We start from the raw sequence: 14,460 nt of genomic DNA on the forward strand, positions 1-14,460 counted from the left end.
AATTGAACTCTGTAGTCTTTTCCCCACACAATCACAAGTTTTATTAAAATACAAGGCTGATATTTTGAAGGCCACCTAGAGGTTGTTAATGCCTGAGAGTCCACCAGCCAGCATATTTTGCTTAAGGTAACTCACCCACAGCACTCACACACTATGTGAACTGTTCAGTAAGTTATCCCTCACTCCTAAGATGCTTCAAATAAAACCAGTTTCTAAAATTTCACTTATTTTACCCTTTTCAAGGTAGACTGCACAACTGAGTAGATGTGTTCCATCTGTGATTTTTAGTATATTTGACTACAAGGAATGCAATTCCCATATACTGCTGGGTTTAGCAATGAGATCTGAGACATAATAATAAAATTAGAACATGATATACCATACTGATGCTAAAGCCAAACAGTGATTACTTGTTGTGTCTCAAAACAGATTGTATGAACTAAGTCCAAGTCTRCTGACTAATAGGAGATAAAGGACAGCACAAAAATATTTATGCAAGAGAATGTAGGTGCAGCACTGTTRCTGCTACAACCATCAATGGACCAAATTAGCTTTAGGGCTAATGGCAATGAGCACAGTTTGACTGTTTCAATGACAGTCTGCAACTGGCTYGCTTATAGAGAAACAGTCCAGAAAAGGACATTTTAGGAACAGAGAAGCACTTAGAAAAGCAGCTCAATCAAGCTGGTCATAGCAGCCTTTATAATTGCCTCAAAAAATGATCGTGGAAGGAATTATCAAATCTATTGACTGCAGCTTGCACATGGAATTATTCCAGCTGTCTCTTATGCTTAGATGATTGATAGCATTTTAAAATCTACATCGTCTTATTCATCATGGTGTCTACCTATGAATTTTGATATGGAAATTGAGAACAAAATTAGGGGAGTGGAGAGAAATGAGCTYCTGGATTTGAATCAGTTTCACCGGAATGCGTCAGCAATACTATGGTTTTTGCCTCCCTGTGATACAGTCACTCTGGTCTTGTTGCTCAAGTTTTCTATGAATCAGCACTTGCCTTTGCCTAAATGACATCCAAGTGAATGTTTTGGATGAGCAAGTTTTATGTCCGAAAGCCCAGCCAGGCTGAGAGGGCACTTTGGATTCAAATCTGTGCAATAYGTTAGCTGGAGATACTGAACAGCAAAGCCACAGTAAGACATTTGGTATTTGCATGCTTTTAGCCTTCGGAGACCCCCAGCCCTCCTACAGCATTGTAGCCACAGAATAAACAGAAAACCAACGCACAAACAGTGGCCAGAAGGTACATTTGGTCCTCAGAAGAGCTAAGGCTACTCATTAACTATCAAATCTATCATACAGCAAATACCAAACTGTTTGCAGAGAAAGTTTGCAAGCACGAACTGTGCACTACTCAAATTATTACTGTTCTTTCCCTTGTTGTCTCTAGGTCAGATAAATTGCTACTCCTTTCACCGAATCCCCTTTGGAAAAACATGAACATACCCCAGAGCTCAGAAGTGACACACACACATTACACTGCCATACAGCAGGATGTTTACAGGATAATAGACATAACACGACAATGAAGAAGTGCTCCAAGATTTCCATCTTGCCTCAGTAACACAGATCTTCTTCTTTTGTTGTGGCTTTGAATCTCAAGATAAGCAGATGTTGCAATATTTCAAAACTTTCATCTTCAAAAAAAAAGCCCCCAAACCAAAAAAACCCAGTGCAACATACATCTGCCCACTATTAAGCCTCAAATTTCAAAGGCGTGAAATCAATGAGCATTATGTGCCAAGCTCCCTTAGGTGATTCACTCTTCCCACAGTAAAAACATCTCATACGAACTGAGTTGCATTCGACATAGGTATGGTGCCTATGATACCCCTGTGGTGGCAAACAYGCCAGGTCTCTTGCCTCCTGTGTTCATCTGTCCCCACCAGTCTMTCAAGCTGCACTGCATGGGTACAGCTGTGACAGCCAGACCAAAGGTCCATCTATCCAATATCCTCTACGCGCTAGTGGCTGTGCAGGGAGACGGAGTTTGCATCAGGTGACCCTTCCCCATTATATCCTCCCAGATCCAGCAAAGCAGACAAGGACACTTGTTTATCCACATGGTGGCTAGCTTTTAGGTTTCTTTCCCAGGCTTCAAAAAAYGTGCAGAGCACCAAAATCGTTTATRCAGGAGAGGCAGTGCTGAATTATTGATTTTTAACAAATTTGACTGTGCTTCTATGGAAATTTTCCTCAACTGATGGTGAGCAAAATAAGGCAGTGGCTCTCAGGCTACCTAGGCAATCAGCCTGCAGCTGTAGAAAGAAAACAGCACAACATTTTTCTTTTTGGCTTTTCCTACATCTGTAAAAAAAATCTTATTAATATTTAGCACAATTCAGTCTAACAGATTTGCCAAGTGACAGCCCTTATCTGTAAATAGCATGCTGTGTGAAATCAAAACGGACAAAGTACGTCACTGCTAATCAGATAYACAGCAGGACTCAAATTCCTTTCAAAGCAACATATTTCCTCAAGCATCTGCTGGACAGGTGACTTACCTTTGTGGTGATCTAGAGYTGTGACAGACCAGTTAGAGAGCCTTTCGTGAAATAAAAGGAAGGAATTCTCCTTGATATTAAAGGACTGCTGCTTATTTGGTGTTTGCATTTAAATGGATGTTATTTAGAAGCCTGTCCCCACAGGCAAAGCACTTTAATATACTTAGATTTGTCTTATCCCCTAAAACCAACAAGTCAATAGCACAAGCCTTCTCCAAATGTCTTCCTGCCCCCCACCCCACAAACTGTCTCTTTGCCAACAAAAGAATCTGCAGAAACCAAAAAAGCAGTACAAGAAACAGGTGTATCAGGCCTATCACAAGCTCTAGGCGATGTGAATGAATGTCCCATTTGATAGAAAAGCATAGGAATGGCAGTAAATGCTGCTTTCTGCAGAAACCGTTTTCTCAATTCTTTCCCTCTACCAAGCCCTATAGTGTTAATTATTTAGCCATAATGCGAGGTATTCTATATAAAATATCAGGACTCAGTGCAATTAAACTGCCCAGGTTTACTTACTTTCTTGGCGAATTATTTTAAAATACTCCAGAATGCATGTTTCCATACCTCTAGAACCCTTCTCATTCTTGTTCATCTAATATTCAACCAGAAGGAACAGAAACAAATGCTGCTTTGATCCTGTCTGGCCATTCTGGTGTTCTCCTCATCCTGTGGAGGAGTGTATTCCATGGGGATAATGAGAGGGGCTCCAGTCCCCAGTGCACATGTTCCTCATCATGCAATGCAGTCACGCAGCAGAGCACGATCCTGGACCATTCCCTCTTTTAAGCGTGACTGCATCTGCTCCCATTGGCAGAGGCTTTACATTGCAAAGCCAAGACAGAAGAGAGGAGATTTTCAGGCAGTGAAATCAACTTGATGCCAAAGAGAGAGGAATCAAACAAGGCCTACTGCATTTATTGAAAATTTTGTCTTAAAAATAAATCTGGATTTGCACTGCCAAAGTTCACATGAATACAGTTCAAGCAGAGAAAAGGAAAAGGGAAGGCAATTGTTAGGTACTGATACTCCAGCTGCTGGGTGATCACATATGTGTTTACATAGCATTATGACTCAGTCCTTGCTAAGCCAACGCTATTAAACATTTCGTGACAGTTTCAGTTGCTGGAGAAATTGGAAGGTTTGCTATTTATTTAGGATTCCAACAACTGGAACAAGCTGTTGTGCCTCCTATAGACACAGATAAAGACCAGTCACTTCGTGCTCCACAGCAGAGGTCAAATGATGTCTGACCAAGTCTTCTCTTGACACTATACCATAAAAAAAAAAATTGTTGTAAAGTAATWGGTCTCTGCAAGTCTTAAAAGTCTAGAAAAATATGGATAAGGATATTGGTTCTAGCTTATATATCTTCTTTTAAACATGGCTATTGTCTTTGAGAATTATGCTACTATTGCTCAAGTAATACTCTTCTTTCCACTCCCCAGGCTAAGTTCAGAAGCTTGTCAGAGGCTTTTGTCCATTAGGACTCTCTTCTGCTCGAGAAGAGGGTGTTACAGGGCTTCAGCTTCAGCATAAGGAAAAGCAGGAGTTCCCGCTGGATATGCTATTAGGTGTTAATGTTAAAGGCAAAATTTTGGTTGACTGTCATTAAAGAGGAGAACAAAAAAAAAAAAGTTGGTCAGATGAAAAAGCTCAAATCCTCCTCTACGGGGTGCTTATCTCTCTCCATAGCTCAGGAAGCCTGAAGAGTCTTGGATCCTAACTCAGGCACCTCAGTGAGATGGGATGGACTGTAAATCCTCTAGGGCAGGYCTTCTATCCTGGCAGCTCCATGTCTTCAGCTTCTAATCCAGCCGGATGACTCAAGCAGAGGCCTGAGGACGAAGGAAGGAATGTTCCCTGGCCTAATGAAACCGGCTTGCTCTCTGACAGGAAAAACAGCAACTCTGTTAGGAAGCCRATTAGCTTTAGCCAAGAGGCTTTTAGAGAAGAGAGCATTCAGGGGAGGGCAGCATTATACAAAAGCACAAAAACACCCTTCCAAAGGCAAAGGCTCCAAGCAAGTTTTTTATGACAGTGGAGTTTCCACTGGAAGAGTCATTATGAGAAATATTAAGGCAGCAAATCACAGCTTACAAATTCAAAAGCAACAAGTCATTCAAGGAGARATAGGCCTTTCCAGAAATGCTTGCGCACATTATCAGTAAGATCAGAGAGGATACATGTCCAAATAGCAACCGTTCCTCCTGCGGCTTGTTCATTCTGGACTCGCATTCTGCGAAAACAGTGGCATTCGGCAAGAAGCCATACCAGCTGGCCTCCCCTTCCCTAGTGCTCCTGTTGGGTCACCATCCTGACCATTTTCAGCGCCATCTCTCCTTGATCAGATGGTACCTAGCACAGAAGCAAGAGCATGTGGTAAGCAGGTGCTGCGAAGAAGCAGACAGCAAGAACTAATACATGTATTTTTAGTTTTCTTAAGCTACCTTTCTTGCTGATAACAGTGTGTTCTGCCCCAAGAAACTTATTACTTACCATGTGCCCAGCCTTAAGAATCCAGAAGAAAGCCAAGTTCTTATAGGCCTTGTGGAAAGCAGCTGTCTCTGAGGACTCTGGAGRCACGTAGAGAGCCTTCCACCTCTGCCGGCTGAACTGATCCAAATCAGGCCACTTCAGTTTCCGGATCCATGCTTCCTGGCCTAAGTCAGAGATAACAGAGTTATGTTTGATATTTGTACTGATGTAGCAACTTGGGAGTCCCAAGTCAGTCAGATCTCTACTGTATTAGACACCAACACAGCAGGGTGAGTAGAAAGTCTCTAGGTATTCATGTTTTAAAAACAATCTTGTTATGCTTAGAAAATGACCGAGGTTGTGAACAATCCAGGACAAGCTGAAACAAACCAATGGAAGGAGAGGGGGAAAACAAACAGTGAAAACGTATATGATTCGTGATTGCTTTCTTACAGTTTGATGAAGRAGCAAATCCTGCTCCCTATTTCTAAGTCCCAACCCACTGCCCTGCTCCCCCCCCATCCAGCTGTGCTCTCAGCAGCAGCTGGATTGTTTCACAAGCATTTGTCTTCAGGCTCTGGGTTAATACCAACAGTAAACAGGTTTGGGTAGAAACCAAGATGAACACAGGCCTTGTAGATGCTCTGCAGCCCTAGCAATTCTGATATATCTTGCTTTATGCCTCAAATATCTTCTTGAACGTTCTGCCATGGAGAAGAATCAGCCACACTGAATTCCCTCTTGGAAACCAAAAAAAGAGACTTGCCACATGGGCCACTGCTTCTCTGTTTGTTCTAGTTGCTCAGCACGAAGAGCCTGGAAAGGCTCTCTGTTTTCAGGTGCCTCCCAGAGAAGGTGGCAGTCAAGACAGCAAAAAGATACCAATTTTAGGACACCAAGGGAAAAAAGGTTGTTATCTTTACCTGACCTCTGAGCTACTAGAGGAATTTACACATTAACTGCAGCTCAATTTTAGCTCAAAATATGATAAATTGGAGCACCGCTAACTGCTAATCTGTTTTGACAGCCTAAATGCTCTGTTTCCTGAAATATTGATTGCTATGTCATTCAGGAAGGGCGTTTGAATATCTAAGTGGGGAAAGAGATCCAAAGGCYAAAGCCTTTCATAACACAGGAAGATGTTTGTGCTGCCTGCAACTGCAGGTTATTAAATCAACAAGAAAAGGCAAACGGAAGCGAGCRCAGCAGTCTCGCAGCACGAGGCATTCCAGCAACCCTTGGCCTGGCCCCCAGYTGCCACTTGATCAAGTCTGCACCTTTCAAGCAGCAAGGGACAAACAAAGGCCACGAGTGGCCAAGGTGTGCAGGCGTCTACACACATTATTGAGCAGCAGGCGTGCTCACTCTTCAACCGCACCCTGCCTGACTAATTACCAGCTCCCTGTCGCGTCTCCCCAGGCACCACGGTTTCTGCTGCGGGCCACTCAGTGAAGGCTGAGCTGCGTTCTGCACAAATCTATAGCAGGATATGGTCCTTGCCCCAGAGAACAGGGATTTCAAGGCAGGGCAGGAGAAGAGAAGGCAGTCTCCACATTCATCTGTCCTCTCGCTTCATTTATGAATAAGTGTATACACGCATTTATCTATCCTGAAGAATTAGGGGAATTATTAGCTACCTAATTACTTATGGGCTTCACTGAAACAAAGCAATTACTGATATTGCAGATCCACTCCCCAGCTGTATAATGGGGGTAAAGGAATTGCCTCTCTCAGAGGGACGTAAAGATATATTAAGAGTTATTCAGTTATGACTGAAGTATTTCAGCATTGATGGTTGGACAGGAGATTTGCACAAGAGATCCAGGCATAAGTGTTATTGGCAACTGCATGTTCTGCTCTTTGCACGTTCTGTTCCCAACCCCAGTCAAAAAGCCCCTTACCCATGGTGTCAACAATGAGATCCAGCTGCCCATTATAGACTGTAACGTTGACATTAGCTGCCAAAAGCTGATCAACAATATCAATGACCGGTTTCATGAAGTCCTCAGCCATGTTTATGAAGACTTGTTTGGACTGACCTAGTTGGAGCCAGAAAGGAGAAAAAACAGTTTAACTGATAAAGAATGTCATACCCAAGGCAGGACACAAGCAACTAGCTAGGGGTCCTGGTTTATGGCTGCATAAAAGCAAACCCTAGCGCAGAGCAACAGCCAGCGATTCATCAGTCTGAGGAACTAGAGAACCAGAAACCAGCCACGCTCCCACATCGCAGTGTCACTTCTGGCTCCCATTACACACACGGGGGTGCTTGCGTCAGTCCCCTAACCTTTCCCTTTTGTTTTACACCCTTCCCCACGCACTACACAGCACTACATGATACCAACTTTCTGGCAGAGAAGGACTRACAGGAATTCTTTCAACAAGGCTGAGCAACGGACAGAAATTGGCTGCTGAAACACAGGGGATCATCTTCCTCCCCCCRTATTTTTTTAGCTGCTAGTCTAAAAAGAGATACAAACACTACAGGGAGAAGTAGAACTACGTCTCTTCCTACAGGCCTGCCCTGTTAAACGTTCATTTCTGAGCACACGTTCTCCTCTTGGGCCCAAGGATAATGACAATTTAATGTGACTGCTTACTACAGACATCAAAGTATCTTCCTACAGATCACAATACTGTGGAAGCAATACRGCACTTAGGAGATCCATGCTAGAAGACAGGAAAGTACCTCCCCATTTCACACAGTCTGGAATAATTTTTAGCTTCTTTCTGATAGGTCCATTCATCAAATCGCTTAGGCTGTCCTTATGCATATTTTTGACATGGCGTTGATAAAGTCTAACTGAAAAGAAAGAAAATGCTTTGATTAGTGGCACATTTAATACAGTCATCCTGCTTAGATAACAACTTTCAGTGTTATAGTCACATCCGTTGAATTCTTTTTCTAATGAAAATGCAACACCACAGAGGAAGATTTACTTATTTTTAAAATGTTAGCAGTAGAAACCACTGAAGTCAGCCCTTATTTAGTTTAGAAGATAATATGGGAAGAGCTCAACTATCCCTTTCTAGTTTTGGCTAATAATGCGCTTTTTTCAGGGGATCAACTTCTGCTTTAGCTGCTTGGCACAGATAATTTCTCATTCTCAGCAGACTAATTTTGAGCTGCAATGTTTACTTTTGGGAGTAAACCGTGCTGTTCACCTTCTCTGCTGAAGCCAATAGAAACAGAACAAGAGTTTAAAAKAAACTGTAAATTTGTTTGTTTTCATGTTGATACATAAGTATCACGGAGCAAAAGAGTCTAATCAGACTCCTTGCATGGATGAGACATTGTGTCCTAGCTTGAAGACAGAAATGAGAGACATTAAGAGGAAGTAACTTAGAAGTCATAAAACTATGCAGCAATTATACTAACTACTTCCTCAGAGTAATGCATGTAGGATGTATAGGTGGAGGTGTAATCTACAGAAGGGTTGTTCCACATTCCTATTTATCTCTATTTATGCAAGCGCAAGCAAGTTCTGTTCAGGAGATTATCAACAGCCTTTAGATTTGAAGGCCCCATTTTAAGGATGTGCTAAATTGAGGCTGTATCAGAGTTGAAGGTACAGGAATGCAAACACAGGGCTCTCTCACTCAAGTACTTAAATACAACTTACTGAGATGGAGATTTTCTTGTTCATTTGCTTTGTTTTCTGGAACATCCTTAGTCATGATGTTATAAAAGTTCACATTGTCTGTGTTCTGAAAGCACAAGATAATTTCAGTAACACTGTAACAAAAATGTTTCTCAGATATGAGGAACAGACTCCTTTCTGAAAAGAGAAATTAGTAAGGACCCTGCGACCTGCCTCTTCGCCTACATCTCAGGAAGATATTTATGGAAAAACTTTGGTTCTATATTTGCTTTGAGAAGTGAGGAAGGGTTTTCTCAAGTCTTCATTGTTCACATGTTGGCAGTGCCACAGCTGCTACTTACTTGTGTGAAACAGGTATGAAGCTACAGGAAGTCCAACACCCTGCAAATGACYGTAGAGTCTCACTGCTCATTACAGAGAGCTTCGGTGCCAGGTGATGCTCTTAGATGCTCTGTTGTGCTAGATCTGGCCCGATAAAGCTTGTTGCTCAACATCCTCCCAACCTACAATTTTCAACAACCCAAACGCTTCCTCAAGAGAGCGATGACTGGTATCAGTCATCCCTCCGTTGGAACTGCTGACATCTGCACAAGTCCAAGAATTGTGGACTGGCAGCTCTGATGCAGACAGCAGACTGCCTGCATCCAAAGGTAAAAACGTGATCGGTGTTGCCATTAGACAAGTTACTCAAGATTCTCGAGGCTCCCCTTTATTCACTGTCTGAATCTTTAATGTTCTGATGCACAGGTCAGAAATCAGCTTGCAATAGCTGGAGGAACTGAAGTGCCTGCACCCTTATGGCTGTATCGCAGCTGGGAAAGGAAGAAAACAGACTTGAAGAGAAAGGCAAAACAGGAACCACAAAGTTCAACAGTAAGAAGTGAAACCAACTATGTGCAAAGCACTGTCACAAAACAAAATAAAAACAAAAAAGAGAAAAGAATGAGAGAGAAAAGGAAGCAGTTTTGGGATTAGTCTTATAGTTTTAAGAAAGCAGAGCCTTACTTTTACTAAAACAGAGAAAGAGTGAGATTTTGTAGCAACCCTCCAACAGGAAAAATAGGAGTAAAAGTATACCCAATTTTAAGCTGGAACTTGGTGAGTAACAAGACACAGTTACATACAATAACAGGACATTACTCGAGGTTCTTTCTATCCTATGCTCCTATTATACTTCCTTAAATAGAGAAATCTATGTTAACTTAAAATTTACGTCTTGCTGGATGCAGTTTTCAACATTCAGAACATACAACTTTCAAGGAGAGATGTCTCATTTAAGTTGAAACTTTTAGCCAGACTGTGGTGTGCAGTGAACAAACAGCTCTTTTGCATCAGCACTGTCATAAACCATGTACTGGCAGAGATGAGTGGGCAGGGACACGGAGGACGCAAGCCCGTGCAGTGCTCACAGCAAAGTGCAACCTGAAGTTGGGTACCTCCACAAGCACCAGTTACTTATTAAGATGGGTTGAAGAAGAGCTCACCTCTTCAATGATACCTTCAGCCTTGCTCCAGAGCTCAGTGGCCAGTCCGAATTGATTTTTGTTTATTGCAACCATTACTTCTTTGGCAACAGCAGTCACCTCTGCTAGACCTTGATCATCGAGGAGAGACTGGAAGGCAAACACAGAGGAGGACAGCTTCAATTGTAAYTCGATGTTAATTTCTCACTAACAATCTCCACACATTAGGGTTTTTATACTGGCTAGGAGCTGACCTTAAAAAAATTAACATCCATTTATACTGTTTGGCAGTACAAGTTCTAAGGTGAAGACTAGAGAACAGGAGAGTTTAAGGTGGTACTTACGGTGCTATAAAGGTAGGGTCCCCAAGACAGCACAGAATCTAGAGAAACACAACAAATTTCAAACATCTAAATTTCTGCAGTACAGTTTTCCTTTTTACTTTCCTTTTATTGTGGCACGAATGATTGTGACAAAAGTTTATGAAGATGAACTACCCAGTAAAAAGGTACTGTCAGCTCAGTTTAGCCCAAAGTTTATGTACCCCAGAGCAGGCTCTTTCCAAATCCTGAGAACCAATAAAACAACCACAATGCCATTAACTCCCTGTACATCAATCAGTGACGTTTATTTAAAGCAACAGATGCTCTTACCAAAGTGTTTTGAACTCCAGCACTGCCACACAGTGCTAAAACATGGGGATACATTTTACAAGGCAATGGGCATTGTCTGAACTGATCTATTTGCAAACATTACAGGAAAAAAAAAAAATCTAGTTATAAAACAAATTTTCAAAGATAATTTATAAAGTCCCAAGGATCAGCTGATCCTTCTAAGACAAGTAGGAGTTAGCCTGATACTGTCTCATGCCCCAGACAGTCTGTGGAGCCTGCCCTTGCAAATCGCACTGGAGGACCGAGAATYCTTTGTTTCTTTGTCCTTCACCAGACACACACCCTATCTCCTCCAGGTCAGGGAGCACATCAGCTCCCGGTACAAGGCCTTCTCGTGAAAACAAACTCTTCACTTGCAACATTTGTTGGCCACATTTTAAGTGAAGCACTCTCACATCAAATACTTTAGAGGCTGTAGAGATTTGTAGGGACATTTCGCCATCACCCTACTTCAAATGCGAGTATGTTCCTTGCTGACTTTACTCTCAGAGCTTTCATAATCTGGGTGCATTCTAAAGGTAGGTATCTTTGGTCACAGCTTGCAGTGTTTAAATATTTCTTTTTGGTGATTTGATTTACTGGACTCCCTARAGATATAATTCATGACTGGCATTTTTGACTTGAGATACCCATGGAACGATTACAACAAACAAACAACAAAAAAAACAAAAGCAAAAAACCCCCTATAGTCTGAGGATTTTGAACATACCTAGAGGAGAAATCCATGAGTCTCCAAGAGCAACCCCAACAAAATTGCACTTTATGCTCCCTTTTTGAACTGCCTTGGTGAATCAGAGAAAACAAACAAAAAGCAGCTTTTACTTAGATATTCATGACTCTAGAACTTAGTTCTCCTTAAGTACTTGCAGAATACCRTATTTTTAAGGGAAAAGTGAACTACATCCTCCAACTACTTACCTCATGCAGCTCTAAAGCAAGGCCAGCAGCCATTTTACCTCCATAAGACTCAGAAAATATGTAGAATGGGATGGTCTGGAGAGAGAAGACAATAAACCTGTTAGGCCCAGGGCACAACATATCCCCTTATCCACCTCCCATGGCCCACAGACCCTGGGCTCTGGCTCTTTACCTCCCAGGATGAAACGCTGGATATTTTCTGATTCTAACTTGCAGATAAGATTTCCACAACTTCCTGGTGTAATTACTGGGGGAAGTTTTGAAGCAGGCACTTCAGTATTTTGGAACTAAAAACAACCCTGATCCTACATGCTCCTCCAATCACAAAGGACACAATAATCCACCCCTTTGCTCATCTGCCACCCAAGACAGCAATTTGAGATACCACTTCTGAATTSCGGGAAATAGAAGGCACTGGTTATATCTGCAGTACCTCCCACCAGCTGGGTACTGTTAACACCATCTTTCTAGTGCTTCACTAATTCCTTCTGAGATCTGCTTAAAAGCAAAGCAAAACATGAGACTAACCAAGAATTCAAATCACTTACCTGGAATTCTGTCCTAGACTTGAAGAATTCTCCAAGAAAAACCATCATATCAGAGACTACTGTAGTAAGGTTTTTGGCAAACAAGCTACAGTCATCTACGTAACTGAATCCAGTACCCACAGGATTATCCACAAACAGGATACTCGCTGCCTGCAACTGTACAAGCAGAGAGAAGGTTTGCATGAAACCTCAGTTCAGCTACCAACAGCAGCAGAGTGGAGGTGCAAACTTTGGTTTTGATGGCATAAATGTCTAACTGAGCCATTGAATTAYGAAAAAACTTGCAGAAAAGGGAGGTGCATGTCTAACACCAGAGAATGGTACGGGCGAGACTTTTGTCTGTTAGAATGTGAAGTAAGATATTAAATAATGAGTTTTTCTTTTGGGTTCTTTTGTCAAATTGCTATAGCAAATGTCTAGCTGTACTGTTACAAACATACAAATAAAATCAAAATATCAGCACAGAGAGCGCTAACATGGCTCAAAGCAGAAAAGCTCATAAATAAAGAAGTACAACATAAGATCTTTTGATTTGCCTGGTCCGCAAAAGAAAGGCGCCCAAAACTCCCAGTCATCCAAAGGCATATCACCCATACGATCCAGGGAACCACAGACCGATACAGGCGTTAGAYGACTGGTTGCTCAGAGCACACGAGCATTCTGGTGAACAAACCTCTAACTTCACTGGCAGCTGTAATTTGGTGCCCCTTGAAGATCATACTGGACTCATAATTGAGAGCCGCTGGTTATACACCTGTATGCAGTGAAGTTATGATTTGAAATAACATCTTTCTAGAAATTTCCCTCTTTTTCATTTCCCAGCCATTTGCAATTCACAAATTTATGCAAGCCCAGACATTCTCAAAATCAGATCAATAGACTTACTCTTCAGTTCTTAGCAAGACTATTAATTTAAGCCATTTTACTAACCACATTATTTCAAGATGAAGTATCGCAGTTCTATCGAATTTAAAATGAGAACTGTTCTGTGGGCATTTTTGCTTGGCAATYACCTGCTTCCACAAGCAACAAGCATGCCTTTCAGTCAATAATTAGAAGCTGAACTCTTTACTATACCCAGGTTGTATTTCTTGGTTTCATTTCTTTGTCTAATGGACCAATCTCTTCAAAGTTCCCAAATCCACAGCCTGAAGATCCTGGACCTCCCTATGGGGAAATACAAAATGAGAAATAAGTGGAAAGGCAGCACAGTATGGATATGAGAGATAGSAGAATAATAAAAGCAAGCCAATAGAATCACATTTTAAATCTAAAAAAAATCTTTTGCATTACATGCTAATTTCCAAAGAAGGCTTTCTTCCTCATTTTCTTTYGTTATGCGTACACATGCTATTTCTGAAGGCAAAGATTTAAGGGAAGCAATCACCCGTTTGTGAAAGCATCTGATGAACCACGTCATGCAAGTGCAGTTTGAAAACCCTTCCCCTTATTCCCTTAATACTGAACGCAGAAGTCAGCTACATGCCGATCACTGCAAGTCACCGATTTTATCAGTGTGCACACCGTACGCATTTCACCCTGAAGAAATAACCCAGAAGGAGAAAGACCGAGTCGTTCGTGACTATATTCAGCTTTAACTTCCGAATGTACTGCCGGAGGTGAACGCGGAGCACGCACCACTGCTTTTCATCGCCTGCAACTGAACGAGATCAAGCGCTAAACAGTCGCAGCCTCCCTCACCTGCCTTCGTACGGAAATTTCTCCAGGTCCGTAACCGTTTCACCTCCTCTCTCCGGACCCCGCACTCGGCGCCCGCGGCGCGGCAGGAGGCAGGAGCCGCGGGCCGCACGCCCGTCACTGCTCCCCGGCGCGAGCCCCGCGCTCCCGGCGAGGAGCCCCGCGGCCGGACCCCCCCGGCGCTGCTGCGCGGAGCTGCGGCGGCCACGGCGCTGCGCGGGCGCGGAGCGGGAGCGAGAGCGGACCCGTCCGCGGCCTCACCTGGAGCCACAGGAGCAGCGGCAGCTCGGCGAAGCCCGCCGCGGGGCTGTCGGCGTAGTAGAGCCACCAGAACACGTGGGCCTTGTCGCGCACCTGCACGTAGCCCCACAGYTCCCCGGGCCCCGGGCGCTGCTGCACGACGGCCCCTAGGAGCCGAGGAGAGGGGAGAGTSGAGCCGGCCCAGCGCCGCGGGAGCGGAGGGCCCCCTCGGCCTCGCGTTCCCACCGGGCGCGCTCATTAGAGGCGCCTCCATTAAAGCGATTACCGCCGGTCGCCCGCCCGTGCTGACACCC

At 43.2% G+C, this 14,460-nt stretch overlaps 1 protein-coding gene across 1 annotated transcript; it reads right to left on the reverse strand.

The window, feature by feature from the left end:
- Nucleotides 1-3,422: 3,422 nt before the first annotated feature.
- On the reverse strand, nucleotides 3,423-14,420 carry SCPEP1 (serine carboxypeptidase 1). Its single transcript, XM_026067657.1, has 13 exons — nucleotides 14,393-14,420; nucleotides 14,168-14,313; nucleotides 13,286-13,375; nucleotides 12,209-12,364; nucleotides 11,661-11,735; nucleotides 11,452-11,524; nucleotides 10,413-10,450; nucleotides 10,090-10,218; nucleotides 8,627-8,711; nucleotides 7,693-7,806; nucleotides 6,905-7,042; nucleotides 5,025-5,188; nucleotides 3,423-4,883 (listed from the first exon to the last, which is right to left on the reverse strand). Exons 1-13 carry the CDS (start codon nucleotides 14,418-14,420, stop codon nucleotides 4,818-4,820), a joined length of 1,302 nt encoding a protein of 433 aa, XP_025923442.1. The 3' UTR covers nucleotides 3,423-4,817.
- Between the last annotated feature and the right edge of the window lie 40 nt (nucleotides 14,421-14,460).

This window comes from Apteryx rowi, unplaced genomic scaffold (genome assembly GCF_003343035.1).
Source record: "Apteryx rowi isolate R43461 unplaced genomic scaffold, aptRow1 scaffold_26, whole genome shotgun sequence".
NCBI lineage: Eukaryota > Metazoa > Chordata > Aves > Apterygiformes > Apterygidae > Apteryx > Apteryx rowi.